At 42.6% G+C, this 17696-nt stretch overlaps 1 protein-coding gene across 4 annotated transcripts in view; it reads left to right on the top strand.

Moving 5' to 3' along the window:
* The window catches only part of PTPRC (protein tyrosine phosphatase receptor type C), a 103060-nt gene that overhangs the window by 56143 nt on the left and 29221 nt on the right, over positions 1 to 17696 (top strand). For all 4 annotated transcript variants that reach the window (XM_010956275.3, XM_010956274.3, XM_010956273.3 and 1 more), the window contains 7 exons: positions 1110 to 1136; positions 2860 to 3075; positions 4198 to 4326; positions 5744 to 5902; positions 9930 to 10049; positions 13909 to 14061; positions 15932 to 16143. In XM_010956275.3, the coding sequence (XP_010954577.1) occupies positions 1110 to 1136; positions 2860 to 3075; positions 4198 to 4326; positions 5744 to 5902; positions 9930 to 10049; positions 13909 to 14061; positions 15932 to 16143 (1016 nt within the window). The remainder of the gene's footprint in view (positions 1 to 1109; positions 1137 to 2859; positions 3076 to 4197; positions 4327 to 5743; positions 5903 to 9929; positions 10050 to 13908; positions 14062 to 15931; positions 16144 to 17696) is intronic.

Raw genomic sequence — 17696 nt, 5'->3', positions numbered from 1 at the left:
CACCGCCACGCGCTTGGGACACGCTCACAGAAGGGTCTTCCATTTGCTCCGCCCTGGGCTCTTTCCCGGAGAAGTTCACTTGAGGGTTCTAGTCCCGAGGGCTAGTCAGAACCACTGCTCTGTGTCGGCAGTGCGGCAGCTAAAGCTCAGGGCGTGGTGTTGCGGTGACAACCTACGACGTCACGGTCGCAGCATCCCTCAAGAGTTGTGTGCTTCATGAGACGCACAGAGAAATGACCAGCTAGGCTAGGGCTTCTAAGAGCGGGTTTTGGTATTAGGATGAAAAAGGACAGTTCTATCAGTGGGGATCTCTGTTTCACGAGGTCAGTAGCAGGGGAGTGATCACAGGGCCCCAGCCGTGCGCGCGGGGCGCGGAGACAAAGGCAGGGCGTGAATGGCCATCACTTGGTGGGTGTCCATCAGAGGTCAGCCACGCAGAGCCTGCAAGCGTACCATTCTCCCCCCAATTTCTCCAACTCAACGATCAGATTAGCGGAGAGCTCTCAGCCTCCACAAAGCACATTTCCACTCAGTTCTTCAGTCAAAGACACGCACTCACACAAGATATGTCTCAGGGGCTGGGGAGCACAGTTTGGCGCCCTGGACCCAGTATCTGTGTGAAGCTTACAGAAGTTAAACCAGGGAGTGAAGCAGCCCTTGCTTACTCTCTGACTTTTTTTTAAACAAAGGTGTGAACTGAACTCTCCAGGGGTAGCGATTCTATAAAGGTATTTGAGATTCGTTAAGGGGATGAAGACTTTTTAAATGAACAGTCGGCCGCGTTATTGCCATTCTGTGATCAATGTGTGTCCACCAGGTCTTAATGCGACACAGTCACAGTTGTGCTCATTGAGTCAATTCATGAAAATGTCTTATAGAACTAGCTCCTTGGTTTACAACCTTTGAAGTTTTGAGATCAAGACGTGGGACCAGGCACCGCCACCTCTGCGTTAATCTGCTCCGCCTAGCTCAGTCGCCTCTCCAGTTTATGGAGATGAACCTTTGTGAAGTGCCCTGCCCCAAAATGACAGAGCGGAGATATTCTAAAATGCAGCTTTCATAATTTGAATTCTTTTTTTTTTTTTTTTTTTTTTTTTTGTCTATTACAGCTACTACAACTCGTAAGCCAGCATGTGGTAAGTTTGTTTAATTAAAGGCAACGTCTGTCACTTTAGAAAAGCTCTTAAATTACTTCCTTCTCTATTCCAAGCTTCCAACACTCCCTAGCGAGCTAAACTCCCTGACTCTAGCTCCTTGCCGGTGGTTGTCTCCCGTTCTTAAAAGCCAAGATCCTTCAGGGCAAGAAGCTTCGACGTCATACTTGGACCTGGCTCTGAGGACCCGGGTTGATAGTTACTAGCGAAACAGTTAACTTTAGTTTGGGATTTTATACAGTGATAAGATAACGAGTTTGTCTTGGGCTGGGGGGAGGATTCAGGGTGATGAGAAACATGAAATCTGAATAATACCTCACGGCTAATCAAGAAGAGAACAGTCCTCCTGTCTGTCTGTCTCTGTCTCTCTGTCTTGCCAGGGTTCAGCTCAGAGCAGGTGCTTGAGAACAGCTTGTGCCCGTCCTTTTCCCATTATTCTTCCTGTGTTCTCAGTGGAACCAGGGTCCTTCTTCATGGCCAGGGCTCCTGCCTCCAAGTGTTCCTAGATCTCACCGCTGGGGTCGCTGCCTTCGGTGGCTCTCCGCACATTCAGAGTGAACATCCACCTTCGTGTGTTTGCTTGATTAATATGACCCCGCGTGACCAGGTTTCTCATGTGTTACTGCTTCCTCGCACTGTTCACTAGGTAACATGCCAGCATACGTAGCTTTTCAAGCACACGTTTCTTGCGGGCCCCGTCTTCCCTCCTGCTCTCCTTCCTCTCCCCTTGGAATCCCACGCCATCCTCACCCGGCGCCTCCTCCTCCATCAGTCTGTCCATGCCCTGCTCCCAAGTTAAAATGCAAATGGAGTCACCTCCTCCGGACACCTCTCCTGTGCCTACAGTCCGAACCGACTTCTCTGTCCTTTTACTCCGTATTATTTTGTGCATGATCTTATTTTAGGTGTTTTTCCTGTTTTCTGTGGTTCCTGCTTATGCCTGTGTCCATGTTGGATCCTAGGGTCCCCAAAGCTTAGCGCTTGTATCCCTAGTGCTCGGGACAGCATCTTAAGCTAAATAAGGGCTTCGTAATTTTTGTTGCACTAAAAAAAAATGAGTGAATATATCAATGGGTGTTGAAGAGACATATTCACCAGTCAGTGGCATCTATTTGAATAAAGGGGAGTGTGAGACTACACGCTCATTTTCACACTAAGGAGGCATCGTTATCCATAATCTTACAAAAGCGGAGGAATGATGGCACCTGCGGTCTCCAAGTACGATGTTCCGCATGTCGAGAGAAAGAGGTCATCCCGAACTCCGTTTCAGAAAGCAAGGGGGTGATAAAGCAGGAGAAGGAACGTGCCAGGTGCACTGTGCGTTGCTGCGTAATTCAACAGTCACCGAGGCCCTGCTCATGACAAGTGTGACACAGGGATCTGGATCTGCGGTGATGATCAAAACAGACAGGACTTTGCTCTCATGGGATTTACGGTCCAGTTAGGAAGACAGACAGACATGAATCCAACAATCATATAAATACAAGCTCACAAGCCGGGGTCCTTGCTAGGGTGGTGACAGACGGAATTACGAAAGAGCGACATGGAGGCCCCCGGTGTGTCCTTTTCCTTTTTTATGTTCCTGGGGATATTTTGTTGGTGATTTGCTATTTTTTTAAAGTACGTGTTGAGTTTGTATTACGCAATGTAGGTTTATTCGTTCTGAAAACTAAAGGACAATCTTCGTGGTTTAATTTTCTTTCAGAAAATAAATATGAAGGCATCAGTGTGAATTACTCTTACAACGGTAACGGAACATACAGCGCAAAACTTGCTGCTGGTGATGAAGTGACATGTGAGCCCCTTGAGTGTAGGCAGAACCAGCTGCATGGTCTGGAGACGTGCACAAATCACACTGTTGAGATAAAACATGACTCGTGTGGCGATCCACCTAAATCTCTACAACTCGAAGTTCCACCAGGTACATGTCCACTGATTTCTGTCTGTGTGTTTACAACAGGGCAGGTTTGCGTGTGGCGCCTCCCAGTGGTCACAGGAATCAGCAGGTGGGAGAACAGGCCAGCGGGGTGGACTTCCCACTCTCCTGACCCAGTGACAACAGGACCGCCCACAAGCCTCTGCGTTTGTCCCATTAATCCAACAACCGTGTGAACACCCGCCTCCCTGCACTTCATGAGGGCGGCTCACGTCGATGAGATGTGGCTCCTCCTGAGCGACTGCTCAGCTTTTTCCTCCTCTACCTAATTCAAGTCGTTCGACACGGATGTGCCCACAGCAGCCCTTCTAAATCCAAGCGTGGCTGCAGTATCTTGGAGGGGAAACGGAAAGTCAAAGGTTTGATGTTTGTGGAAGGAGCAAAAGTGCGTTCACCCCACAAAGCTGAGTCACGGGCGCGTCAGAGCGCTCAGGGCGGCTTCCGGGGACGAAGGGGCGACCCCAGGAGTCTGCTCCACAGAGGCCGCCTCAACAACACGCACTTTCCAGAAGGGATCTGCGGACTGCGTGAACTTGCTGAATCTCTCTCCTCTGTGAACAATCCAAGAGCGCTGATGGGCTTGCTAATGTTTGAACAGGTCAAAGTCTGGTGTTTTTGAAAAAATGCCACTTAACTTATTCACTTTTTCTAAAGGTTTCTGAAATACATTACCAATTAAAAATAGAAAATGACTGCTTAAAAAAATAACATTTCCCAAGAGGGAAGACTTCAAGCTCTGTGTAATGATCATTCAATAAAACAATCAAAGTGTAAGTGAAAATTTGAAGATATAAATAAGAAAACAAAATGGAATGAGTGTTTTAAAATGCACACAAAAAAATGCAATTTCATCTGGACGTTTGCTTGAGTACCATTTCTTCAATGTAGCATAAATCCTAAATGAAAAGCTACTAATATGTGTGACGTTCAAAAAGAATAAACTAAACGTTCAAGAAATGCAAAACCCTGAGAGGCCTTAGACTTTTACCAAAGTAACCTAGATTCTTGCCAAATTCTGTGTGGTGAATATAGTTTCAAAGACGATCACGGAGCCTACGGCACAGCACTAAGTACTCATCACCTATTTTTACATCCTCTTCTTGACAGATCCTGGACATTTTAAGCTTGAAGTTTGTGTGGAGCCTGAAAATGCAGCTACGTCTCTTTGTTTAATTTGGAGAAAAAATGGAAGCAGCGCTTGTGATGCAAATAAAATTACGTACAAATTTCAGTGCGGTAAGAGTCTGGCGTTGACCAGAAGAGGTTTTCCTCTACCGTGGGAAGTTTCTCTAGGCGTTACCTAATCCGGCCTCCCTCTCTCCCTCCCTCCCCCTCCCCTCTCTTCCTTCTTACCTTTCTTTCTTCTATTTTTCTTCCTTTTTCCATTCTGTCTGTCTGTCTCTGTCTCTCTCTCTTTCCTTCATAGCCCATGATGTGTTTGGAATCAAATCACTGTATTCTCTATACCCCTCACATTCACAAAATAGACAAATACTCCCCCTGAAAAATGATTTTTGAAATAGTAATATCAATTAATTTATAAGAATTTTCTTGGCAACTGTTATACATGGGCATTGTTGAAAATCAGAGAAAAGAGTTATAAAAAATCGTGACACGCATACTGCTAGAGCGAAAGCCCTGAGACCCATGGGCCAGAGGGCTCGCCCTGCCGGCCCTCCCTCAGCACCACCATGAGCAGCTGCCGGCAGACTTGGATCAGAGAAGAGTAGAAAAAGGGTGCTAAGTGCTTCTAGGAATGGGAATTTGGGTTCATGGGAGGGGGGACAATTGAGATAACATTTCGTTTTAATGATGACTGATTTAATAACTTTTAATTTCCTTTCATTTGTATTTATGGAGATGAAATCTCCCTCCCCTGGCAGAAAGCCATCTGCTACGCCATGGTTGGCAAGATGGACAGACAGACACAAACACACACACTCTCACACAAAGGCTGGAGTATGATGCTGGTTGTAATCGTCATGTTATGGGAAATATGCTCCACTTAGATGCAAGCAATACAAGGCAAACAAGAACAAACTTATGACAGACTGATGAGAAAACACTGATCTAAGACGTAGAAAACAAACTTATGGCTACCAAAAGGGAAGGTGGGGGAGAGATAAATTAGGAGTTTGGGATTAATAGACACACACTACTATACATAAAATAGATAAACAACAAGGAACTATTGTAGAGCACACGAACTATGTTCAATCTCTTGTAATAGCCTATAATGGAAGGGAATCTGAAAAAGAATATATCACTTTGCTGTACACCTGAAACATTGTAAATCAACTGTACTTCAGTTAAAACATGTAAAAAAACCCAACGACCTAGGATATCTACAAGGTAAAGAGGAACTCAAGTGCAATCTCAGTTTCTGAACAGAGAGTAGTGAGCTAAGGCCTCATTCCCTCAGGTAAATGAGAGACACTGTCAAATTTAGTCTTACTGCCTAACATTTTCTTTACAATTGAGTATGGCAAACGCATACACTGTTATAGCAGTTTTCAGAATTTTTACTTGTTGTTTTGGCCTTTTGCATAGGTTTCTAATCCAACAGATAGTAAGTATAGATATAAGTACAAAATAAAATTCAAATGTGATGTGTTACAGTCATGTACTCACATGCAATCCTTACTTCTTTTAGGTGACTACCCTCGACAAAATAGCAGTGAACAAATTAGTAGTAACAAATTGGAATTCAAAGACCTTGAACCTGAAAGTAATTACATTTGTAGTTCACAAGTATACTATAATAACCTGATTATTACTAACCAAACTGAAACTATTAAAACAGATTTTGGAGGTGAGTATATTACTTACTTTTATATGTTAAATTTCTTTTCCTTTTATGTTCTTATGATTCTTTGAGAATCACAGAAAATGCTGTTATGGATTTGGAGAAAGGGTATTAGAATATGGATTTGAATCAATCTTTAAAGTAGAATTTAGAAATAAATGACAGAGGATCCAAACCTCCATCAAGTTTTGTGTGTGTGTGTGCGCGCGTGCGCAAATTAAAGGCTGTGGTGAGGTTGTGGTGGAAACAAAACTGTGAGATGAGTGAAATGCTTGTTCACTCATTTCTCGTTTCATTTCCTCTCTTCCTGTAGCATCCTTCTCTCGTTGGTGTGTCCCACACCCTCTGCCCCTCTAGCAAATCCTGCCTCTGATAGAAGCATAGTGAGCACATAAGCTAATAGAACACCGTGGTAAAGCTAAGGATCGATGGCAAATAATAATTGTTACTAAAATGCCAGCAATATAAACTACTGATAACAACTGGAAAATAAAATTCTGGAAAACAGCAGCAGTTAGAAGGTGAGGGGAGAGAAAAGTGAAAAGTGCTAAGGCTTCAGTCTTACTTAGTAGAATTAGAGAATCTGGTTAAATTTAGAATCTGCTAGGAAAATATGTCATTTGTACATAAGACAATTTATGCATAACTACTATAAAACGTGAGAGAAAGAGGCAAGTAGACAGCATTGCTTATAAACAGTAGAAGAAAGCTACGGCATAAAAAATTCTACATGTTAAAAGAGGAAAAGGAGAAAGAAGAAGAGGAAAGAAAGAGGAGGGAGAGAGAGAGTGTGCTGGAGAGAGAGGGAGAGAGAGAGAAAGGAGACGAAGGGGACAGGAGAGGAAGAAGAAAAAGGTGGCAGGGAGGGAGGAGAGAGAGAACACTAAGTAGGAAACAGAATGTAAGATAGCAGAAACAGGTCACAGTGTATCAAGGTCACTATAAATATAAATGGCTTAAATTCACCTTTTGAAACAAAGATATTCAGGCTTGAGTAAAGACCTATTTGGAGGGAATTTGTAGCTTTAAGGAAGATCAAGTGACATTTTAGGGGAACTTTTTATCGCTTTGCTATTTATTGAATGAAAATCAATGGAGAGTGCTTGGAAAAGAACCAAAAACAAATGCAAAGATAGTAGAAAGGAGAGAATAACAAAGTTTAGAGGATAAATTATTGAAAGAAGGAACAAACAAAAATATCAAGAATTTATTAACACATTTAAAGACTTGTTTATTAAAAGAATAATAAAATAGATCTCTAGCAAAATGACCCCTCCTCCAAGGATGAAAAAAAAAAGAAAATTAAAAATACAGAAAAAATTTTACAGACTATGAAGAAACTTTGCATCCAATCTGAAAAGTTAGATAAAATGGATAACTTTCTAGAACATATGAATTATGGACATTTACCCAGAAAGCATTAGAAAATTGGGGTTAAAATTATAGTTCAGTACCTCTCCACTCCCTTCACACTCCCTGTCTGCTTATATCGCCTGCCCTTTAAAAAAGAAAAACCATAAAAGCAAGTTTGCCAACATTCAAAGAGCAGTTATTTCCTATCTTATCCAAACTACCCCACAGTACAGAAAACATGGAAATCTATCAACTCATTTCGATTACTGTTAGATTTGGGATAGGCCTAAGGTTAGTGCTATGTGGATGCAAAACTTGGGCAACTATAGAGCAGTCTTTTCTCTGAACACAGATACTAAATCTGTGTTTAATGAAGTGGACCCTTCAGTACATTATCAAGTATATAGTTGCCAAAGAAGATACACAGATGTCAAATAAGCATATGAGAAGATGCTCCACGTCATGTGTAATCAGGAAAATTAAAACTAAAATAACGATAAGGGATCACTGCACACCTTTAGTGTGGCCAGAATCCAGAGCACTGACGTCAGCAAATGTTGGAGAGGGTGGGGAACAGCAAGCACTCGCATGCATTGCTGGTGGGAGTGCAAAAGAGTGCGTCGCTTTGGAAGGCATTTTGACAGTTCCTGTTAAACTCAACGTAATCTCACCATGCAATCCAGTCGCCACACTCCTTGGTATTTACCCAAAGGGGCTGAAATCTCACGTCCACATAAAAACCCTCACATGGATGTTTACAGCAGCTTTGTTTGTCATAGGATCTTTTGACAGAACGTACTAAAGTGATTCTGATTTCATGCGGAAGGATGGAGAGCTGGCGATGAAAGGGCTTCCTAAATCCACGTCTCCCAGTCACCCCCAAAAACTCAAAACCACAAGAAAAAAAAATAAAACTACAGAAACATTATGTCCTCAGCATAACTAGAAAAATTGAATGGTTTTTGGACATTAAGTACTAAAATTAGTATAGTCTTTATAAATCACTGTGACAAAGTAGAAATCCCAGAAAAAAAAATCTTTCATTTTTTTAAAAGTACAAACGCAATTCAGTGGAAGAAGGAATTTCTTTTTTAAACAAATGATCCAGTTATCCCTTTAGGGAAAAAAAAAACCAGCCTTTAAATCTCAACAAACACAAAAATAAACTCAAAATGGATTGCAGGCCTAAACACTAAAGCTAAAACTATAAAATGTCTAGACAAAGACATTAGAGAAAATCTTTGCTGTTTTAGTGTAGGCAATGGTTTCTTAGATGGACACAAAAAACAACAATCATAAAAGAAAAAAATTTAGAAATCAGACTTCATCAAAATTAAACATTCTTGCTCTTTGAGTAAACCCATTAAGGACATTAAAAAAAGCAATCCACACATTATTAAAAAATATCCACAATTTTTTCAGCAAAGATAGTTTTGCCAGAATGTATACAGAACTCTCCCCCAAACAAAATAAGACATCAAGTAATACAATTAAAAATGGGCAAGCATTTTGAACTTGTGCTTCACAGAATATACTCAAATGGCCAATAAGCTCATAAAAATAGGCCCCATATCATTAGTCACCCAGGAAATGCAAATTAAAGCAACAGTAAGATGACGACACTGCACACCAACTCAAATGGCTAAAATTAAAAAGAACACAAACAAAACCTGACAATACTGCTGGTGAGAATGCAAAGTAATAAGCCAGCAATTTCACTCCAGATATTTACCAACGAGGAAAGGACATGTCCCTAGAAAGACTTCTACACAGATTCCCATAGTAGACTGACTCACAGTGGCCAAAAACCTGGAAACCACTCAAGTGTCCACCGACAACTGGATGAATACATAACATGTGGTCTGCCCTTACAGCGGAATGCTACTCACAAGTAAAAAGGACTGACCACCAACACGCAACAACATGGATGGCTCTTTGGGCCATCACGTTGAGTGCAACCTGCTAGACGTAGAAAAGCACTCATTGTTTGGTTTCATGTCTATGAAATGGAAGAAACAACTAACTTCATCAGTAGTAACAGAGGGCAGTTCGGAGAGTGTTTGGGTTTGGACAAGGGGCCTGGGTTGACTGGGAAACGGCAGAGAACTTCCTTCCTATGATAGGAATGTTTCATGTCTGATCACGATGGTGGTTATAGAGATGCATGTATTTGTCAAAACTCATCAAACTATACCCCAACAACTATGTTTCAGTGCAAATTACACCTCATAATTTTGACATGAGCATTGATTACATGCTTCATTTCAAGTTCTGATGACTGGCTACTGGGAGTGATGACCAGTGCTACTCCAAATGAGGACTGTTCCATTCATCAACACTACCAGGGACAGATTTTCAGCACGGTGAAATCTGGAAATGACCAGACAGCTGGACAGCAGCAATAATATAACAATGCAGTAGTGATGGGAGGGAGAAGGCGTTTTCAGGTCTCTTCAAGTCGGGGGAACATGTGGGTTCCGCGGTGCCACCCGGAGCGGCATTCACTCTGTTAAATGACCTCTGGTGCAACCCTAATAAGACCAGTTCTCTTTCTTTTAATTTCATTATTAATTCATAATTAAAATCAAAATCTGGCAATTTAATAATGCATGCTAATAATATGAAGGATGTTTTCTCCATGCCTTAGTTTTCATATTTTATATTCTTATTCTTTTAACAGATCCAGGAGTCCCTAAGTCTCTCAATTGTTCTAATGTAAGTGCAACTGATGCACAGCTCTTCTGGGAACCACCTGAGAGGACTTCTCACGGGTTCACTCTTTGTTACTGGAATGCTTCAGGTAACTTGTATGGAATTTAATTCCATCTAGGAAAAGACGAATCAAATGCGGGAAAGTGCAAGACACATGGGTTCAGCCGCAGAGGGCGCCACGGGCCTCCCTGCACAGCAGCTGGGGTGGGCGTCCTCCATGCCTAGATTGCAGAACTGCTTCCCCCGCTGTGGGCTCCCCAGCCTCTGAAATGACTAAAGCTCAGAACTGCCCCAGTACTTGCTTGTCTCTCTTGATTTCCTTAGTTCTCATCCTTACACCCCGCAGCCTAGAGAAAGAAAACCTCTGGAAAGACGACACACATACCTGTCTTCCAAATATTCCTCAAGTGAGCGACACTGGTTTGAACTCACTATTCAGGACCACAAACAGACCACTTCCAACACTCACTTCAACTGATACACATAGGAAATTGAGTGACTAAAATCGAACATGTACCCATTTAGCCACGGAGGCCAGTTTGATGACAGGTAGAATCTTGGGGGCATAGTTCTAGTTAGCGTTAAACTTCTCCAGAAATAAAGGTGGTCCAAAAAATGTGCTATGACTGGTTCAACCAGCAGACTGGTTCCTCCAAATCAGAGGCCAGTTAAGAGACTAAACATCTCCTGGATAATTTATCCAAAATGCTTGTAGAGAACACTGAGCACCAGTGGGCCGTCTCAGAGCAGACTCAGCACCTGGGAGAGCCCCTTGCTAATCGTTTCCCTGCAGCTTAAGGCAGGGCTCATGTTAACATCTCCCTGAAGTCCATCTCTTTGGTGGGTGGGTAGATACCAGACCTAAATTTCAAATTTTGAAAAGTAGAAAACCTTTTATCTTCAGCGTGTTATTTCGTATTTTGATAAAATTTTGTTTTTGCTGGTTTCTTGAATCTTAATAATCGAACAACTAAAGCAAAATTCAACACATGTGTGGTTTTCATATTACCCTAAGAGGACTCAGATGCTGTGGAGGAGAAATCTGTGCAGTGTGTTTACAAAGTTACGTCTATGAGGAAGGACGAATGCAAACTACAGGACGTTAAAACAGCGGGACGATTGGATGTCGTCTGCCTCACTAGGAACCTCTTGTACAAACTCTGATTTCTGTATGAGCACATCCTTTGAATTTCTTTTCTCTTCTCTGAATCTTCTACTCGCGGTCCCATTTGTATCTGGCATACAAAATACTCACATATTATTCTGGCAGTTTTTGTTACTTTTAATTAGGTCTTAAATTCCATTTCATGATTTTATCATTAATCATTTCAGTCACTGAAAGCTGCAAATTAAAAGAGGAGAGAAATGTAGTTGACATTTCTTTCATTTCCTCTATGTTTTTATGACTATTTTAAGGTTTTGTTAAACATTTCAGTAATGACTCTGGGAGGAGAGGTCCGTGTATATGTTCAGAGCTCAGACCACGTGGCTGAGGGTCGCAGGACTTCAGATCAGTGCTTAAGTTCGACAGCTTGAACCGTGCTTTATTTGCTACTGTATGTTCATGTTTTGAGCGCAAGACCCCTTGGGCAACTTCGGTGTCGTGTATGAACTTAACGACGCCAAGGGACAATGAAGGCTTCTCAGTACCGGGGGCGAGACCTCAAGTCATGGTTGCACTCAAAGGACTGTTCTTCAGAAGTCATTGAAACCAACGTGCACCCCTCAGGGTCACAGCGATGTTACTGGAAACGATTTTGTGTAATGCCTTTTTTTAAAGAGTGAAACTACCTCTTTTATTTTTTTTAAGAGCAGCTCAGATTGGGAAGTTGTTCATGGATTTCCTGAGGTGTTTTCTAAAAAGCAAAGAGGTGACAAATGTCCTCAGTCAGTGTCTTTCTAGCCATTTCCAGAGCCGCAGGCATGACTTGAAATGAGGCATGTTCCTATTTCCCTAAAGAAAACAAAATTTCAAGCCCTGAGTCAAGTAAGTCCTTCGCTTGTCCCGCTCAGCCTGTGCTTCTGACTTCAGAGCCCTGAGGACAAGTGTTCCCGCACGTGGAGGAGGCGGAGAGGCTCATATGAAGTATACTGGCCTTTCTACCAAAGCTTGGAACCCTTGGCAATTAGAAATGAACACTGGGAACCAGCTTTCTAAGCACTGTACACTTACATTCCCCAAATGCCAATATCTTTTGAAAAATGTATTGTTCAAAATTCAATCAACAATTTGACTTTTGTCAAGCTGGCTAAAAGCGTCACAGAGCAACATAAATGAACCTTATTTTGATGCTGAATTGTGAGGTTATGAGGTTACACCCACAAACAGACAAAATCGAGTCACTGAATGGAAGCCAGATGGACCTTGAGAATGACTTGTGGGTTGCAGCTGAGCTAGCAGTTCGTCCTTGTCCTTGCAGCCAGACCCCATATCAGGAGCTGGCAGAAGCTAGGAGTCGGCGGACCACCTGTCCCTCTGTAGAACTGCCCCTCTTCCTGTCCCCAGAGAGAACTCTCACTAGGGTCAGGGCAGAACTGAGTGGCAGGTGTAAGTTGATTAAGTCCAGCTTTGAGGATTTCTGAGAAAACAGACACTTACCTGGGCTGAAGCAGGCACTCTGTCCCATCCACCGTTCAGCCTCCCACGGTGAGGTGGAGAGACGCCTGTAGCCTCCATTTTGTGGGTAAGTAACTGAGATGAGACATCAGCACGTGATAGATCTTTTCTCACACTGTTTCTGCAAGTGCCTGGGCACATCCAGCTGGACCAGAGAAGTCAAGTGTCCAAGAGTAAGAAAGAGCTGGCCCCTGTGCAGTCGTTGGTGCCCTTTTCTGTCCCGGGATGCACAGTGAAGCTTTGAGCAGAGCCTCAGTGTCCGGACCTCATCCTGGCTCTGTTCCTCCTTCCCCGTGAGATCATGGGCAGACTGCGAATGTCTCTGAGGCTCAGTTTTCTCATCTGTAAAATCTGATGACATCAAGAGTGCCAGCCTGTAGGGCTGTGGCGATGGCTCACTGATTCACGTAGACCACCTAGAGCCGAGCTCGGCACAGAGCACCGTCTCCGCATTGCTCTTACCGTGGTTGGCGCTGTTAGCGGTGTCATCACTGTAGCTGCTACTCAGTGACACGCTGCCTCTCTCATCTTTCTTTAGACTATCTTTCTTGGTGGCAGTTGGCTACTCGAAAACAGTCAGTGCCTAGTGACTTTTCAACTTAACAAATGCTCAGTCATCTGCCTGAATGTTTAAACGTATTTCAGCAAGGTGTCCTCTCTCCTATCCCCACCCAGGCAGACTCTGCTGTCCTGGTCGGGTTTGTGCCTGAAGTCAAAATGCTCCTTCCTTCCTTAAAGTTTTCTTCTCTCCTTACACCTGCTCAGTCGCACTCATCTTCTAACGAACAGCTCAGATTCTCCTGCCAGCGTGAAGCTTTGCTGCATTGTCTCAGCCCCCATTTGTTACTATTGAGCTTAGGCCGTAGGACAGGGTGGACCAGTCTATTGCCGATCAAGAGAATTCGGCGTCTCAAGTCCACAACAGTAGCTAAAACCAATGCTCAAAGTTTTGAGGTTAAGTATGGAAAAAAAAGATTTCACCAAAGTACCAGAAAAAAAGGCCTTTCACAATATGCACTGTGGGCTGTGTTTTCTCAGAAAGCAAGGAGACCATCTTCTCAGATATGCCTAAAATTATTAAATACGTGGTGCAGCGAATTAACTAAAGGAAACCATAATCGTTGTATATTTGAGTCTATTGCTAGTAATCGCATGTGTTTGATCCATTTGCTAATAATTGTGTGCACTTCCGAGCACCAAGGATGTTTTTATTTCTCCATCATGCAGTTTTGGAGTTGGCTTGGAGTGATTTAACGTAGCGACGAAATTAAGTGTGTGGTCTTCTTGACTTTTGATGACTTAATAAATGTTTTCTTTTTCTTCCCTTGAGATCGAGTATGCCTCAATGAGACTGAACGCACATACACTCTGAGAAATCTGAAACCTTTTACAAGATATGATGTAACAGTACATGCCTTTGTCAATGGAAGGGTGTTTCGTCCCGGAGCTGATGCGGAATGTAAATTTAAAACAGAGACGGCACGTAAGTTATAGGCGTCGGTGCTTTTTCCTGTGAGCGGCAAGGAGGAGCGCGCAGCACGTCCACCTCCGTGCTTCGTTTGGGAAACACACTGATCTGGCACATAGGTTGACATCCAGGGTTTATGATCATTTAAAATACAACCATTTAAAACCCCGCATCCTGGGTTCTCTGTATTCTTCAGAAGTAATCACTGTAAGCATGCAGTACAAAAGTTTATGGAGTGGCACAATTTATAAGATTTCGGGCAGTTAAGTACCTAATCATGTTAGATAAAAATACATTACCTATTTTTATTTCTTTATTGTCTGGAAATATTGACTGCTGTCAGTCAACTTAATAACGTCTCACTCACAAAGCGTCCCCTTGCTAACGTCTGCTCACCTGGCAAAACACCTCATAAATCATAATATGTTGTTGGCACTTTCTGCTCTGTTACAGTGAACTACCTACTGTTTTATTTTATGTCATCTTTTACATTCATTTGGCTCTTGCCACCTGTATGATGGCTCCGTGGATTTTTGGTCCAAAAGTGGATCTGTCTCTGAGGTTGACGTTAATTGCATTGGGTCAGGGAAGAAGAAACGCCCTTGAGTAAGGCAGCAGCTTTCAGCTCCAGGGACCCTAACTGGCACCAGCTCACAAAGAAAAATTGTCCTGTGCAGGGCTGGGCACTGAATGCTCTTAATATCATTTAGGTTCTGGTTTCAAAAGTCTAGGTCCTCTGTCAGTTCATCCACATTGCTGCAAATGGCATTATTTCATTCTTTTTTATGGCTGAGTAGTATTCCATTATATATATTTATATATATATATATATATATATATATATATATATATATATATATATATATATATATACCTACCACATCTTCTTTATCCAGTCATCTGTTGATGGACATTTAGGTTGCTCCTGTGTCTTGGCTATTGTATATAGTGCTAACTATGAGCATTGGGGTCCATGTATCTTTTCAAATTAGAGTTTTCATCTAGAGATTATCATACTAAGTGAGATCGGTCACACAGAGAAAGACAAATATCATTAATCACTTATATGTAAAATCTATAAAAATGATACAAATGCACTTATTTACTAGACAGAAACAGACTCACAGGCATGGAAAACAAACTTATGGTTACCAAAGGAGAAAGGTGGGGAGGGGAAAATTAGGAGTTTCGGATTAACAGATACACACTACTAGATATCAAATCGATAAACAAGGACCTACTGTGTAGCACAGAGAACTATATTCAGTATCTTGTAATAAACCATAATGGAAAATAATCTGAAAAAGACTATCTGTATACATATCTACATGACTGAATCACTTTGCTGTGTACCTGAAACTAACACAACATTGTAAATCAAGTCTACTCCAATAAAAAGATAAATAAAAAGTCCAGGTCTTCAAGCTCTATGCTTTTGTTATGTTCCCGAATTTCTGTGCTATCACAGAAGCAAAGACAATTCATTGCTTCTGCTAAAGAATCCAGCCAGGTAGCTGTTCACCAGGGTCATGTAAGCACTTCCAGAAAGGAGGACCTGGGTGGTCTGCAGGCCTTTGGGGTTTCCCAACCACCCTCTGTCCCCTCCCCACACTCCCCTGTTTTCTCTCTATTCTCTGTTTCCACACACGCCCCTTAAGGGAACTGCAAACACTCTCATGATTTCAAGTACCACTTAGGTGCTAATATTTACTGAATGAATGCGTGATTTAATTTGGACGTTTTGTTACAGCTTTTCCACGTATGCTCTGTCCTAGCTTTCCAACCCATAACCCCCATAGTTTATATTGTACCCAAAGATAGTCAAGTAATTTAAATATGAATTTACCAAATGATGAAAGCAACACATCTTTCTTCCTTTTGGTAGCTCCAAGCCCGGTCAGGGGCTTAGAAGTCCTACGGAAGACAGATAACAGTGCAACTGTGACTTGCAAGGCTCCTGCTTATTTTAATGGTCCTGATACAGAGGACTACCATTTGGAAGTCAAAATTGAAGATAAACCAGTTAGATATTACTCAAGGAAAATGTGCAGCTTTGTGGTAGAAGGTCTTCAGTACTCAACACAATATACATTTGAGGTAAGATTACAATGTCTATAATCAGCGCAGAACTGATACGCATCACAGCCACTCGTGCGCAGCATTTAAATAGTGCTGAGACCAATGCTCATGTAAACTTGAGAAGCTCAAATATCTGAAGGGATCATACTTCTAAAGTTTGAAAAGTTTGCCTGCAAACTTTTCATCTCTAGTACTAAAAGCAGTGGTTTTTAGCAAATATTTTGTTGGGATATTTTTGACCTTCAACGTGATTTACTTATACCTGAATTGTTGCTCCGGTGTCAAGTAACACAGCGTTTTATGCGCTGGATGTCACTTTATCACTTCTTTCTTTCCTCTTGGCTTTTTATCTTTACTAGTACAACTTTTTTAATCACAAAAAAAATCTTTACAGGTACATTGAGATTAGAAAATAGTAGAAATAAATATTAGGAAAGACTGATGAATGTAGAGAAGCATAAAGCACACCTGTAAGCGTGCTGTCTGCCAGCCGTATTTTGCACGTACGCCTAAGATGGAGACACTCAGGCTTCCCTCCTGCTGCAGGGAAGGCCTGCGGTCCTTCTACCCCTTGTGTGTTTCTTCCCCGTAAGTCTCCTTTACTGTTTACCTGGAACACTTCATTTCCAGTCATCAAATGTGTGAGGATTTTTTTCCCCACGTCAAGTATCTGTGACACCGGCTGGGTGTCCCATCATTTAATTCAGTTCTGACACCATCTACCCAGAGGTAGCGTCAGGTCCCACGGGTTAAGGGCTCGGTCTCACAGGACTGGTCCCACCCACTTCAGGTGCCGATCGCGAGAAGCAGGGCCCTTCCAGTTCTGCTCGATTTGGCTACCCAGGGGGGGCTCCCTAGACCCCTTCCTTGGGTTTGTCTGCTCTGGTGAGGCCTGCGGGGGGCGGGCCCGGGAGCAGGGGCCTCTGTCCCTGGGGACTCGAAGTGTGGCGACTTCCTGGTGCGGCTGAGCTCTCCAACCCGGAAGCACGCTGAGCCCTGTCCTTTTGGGATTTTATGGGAGCGTCATCACGTAGGCCTGATCAGCCATTAAATCCATTTTCAGCCCTTCTCCTTTCTCAAGAGGATGAGGAGGAGGAGGGCGCTGAAACTTCCAAGACTCTACCCATGGCCTGGTCTTTCTGGTGACCGGCCCCCATCCAGGAGCCACCCAGGAGCCTGGCAGTCACCTCGGTAGAATAAGACACTCCTGTCACCCAGGAAATTACAAGTTTTTCTGGAGCTCTGTGTCGGGAATCAGGGTCAAAGACCAAATATTAGGACACAAGATGCTTCTAGATCCCTTAGCACTTAGAGAACACAAGAGTTCAGGAGTCCTGCGCCAGGAACCAGAGGTGGGGACCAACATCTATTTTCCATTTTCTCACGACTTCCATAATATGAACTCACAGTTTGAGAAGCTGTGTGTTTCATAAATCACCATGTCATGAACATTTTTCCATGTTAACTATTCTGCTACTGTGCAGTTTTTAAGGGTTGCATAAACTTCTACCTTACAGCTTTATCACATTCTACTAACTATATCTGTTTTGGTCTCTGTTAAAAACAATCAT

This window comes from Camelus bactrianus, chromosome 23 (genome assembly GCF_048773025.1).
Source record: "Camelus bactrianus isolate YW-2024 breed Bactrian camel chromosome 23, ASM4877302v1, whole genome shotgun sequence".
In the NCBI taxonomy this organism is placed as follows: domain Eukaryota; kingdom Metazoa; phylum Chordata; class Mammalia; order Artiodactyla; family Camelidae; genus Camelus; species Camelus bactrianus.
This window is presented reverse-complemented; position numbering and strand designations above follow the sequence as displayed.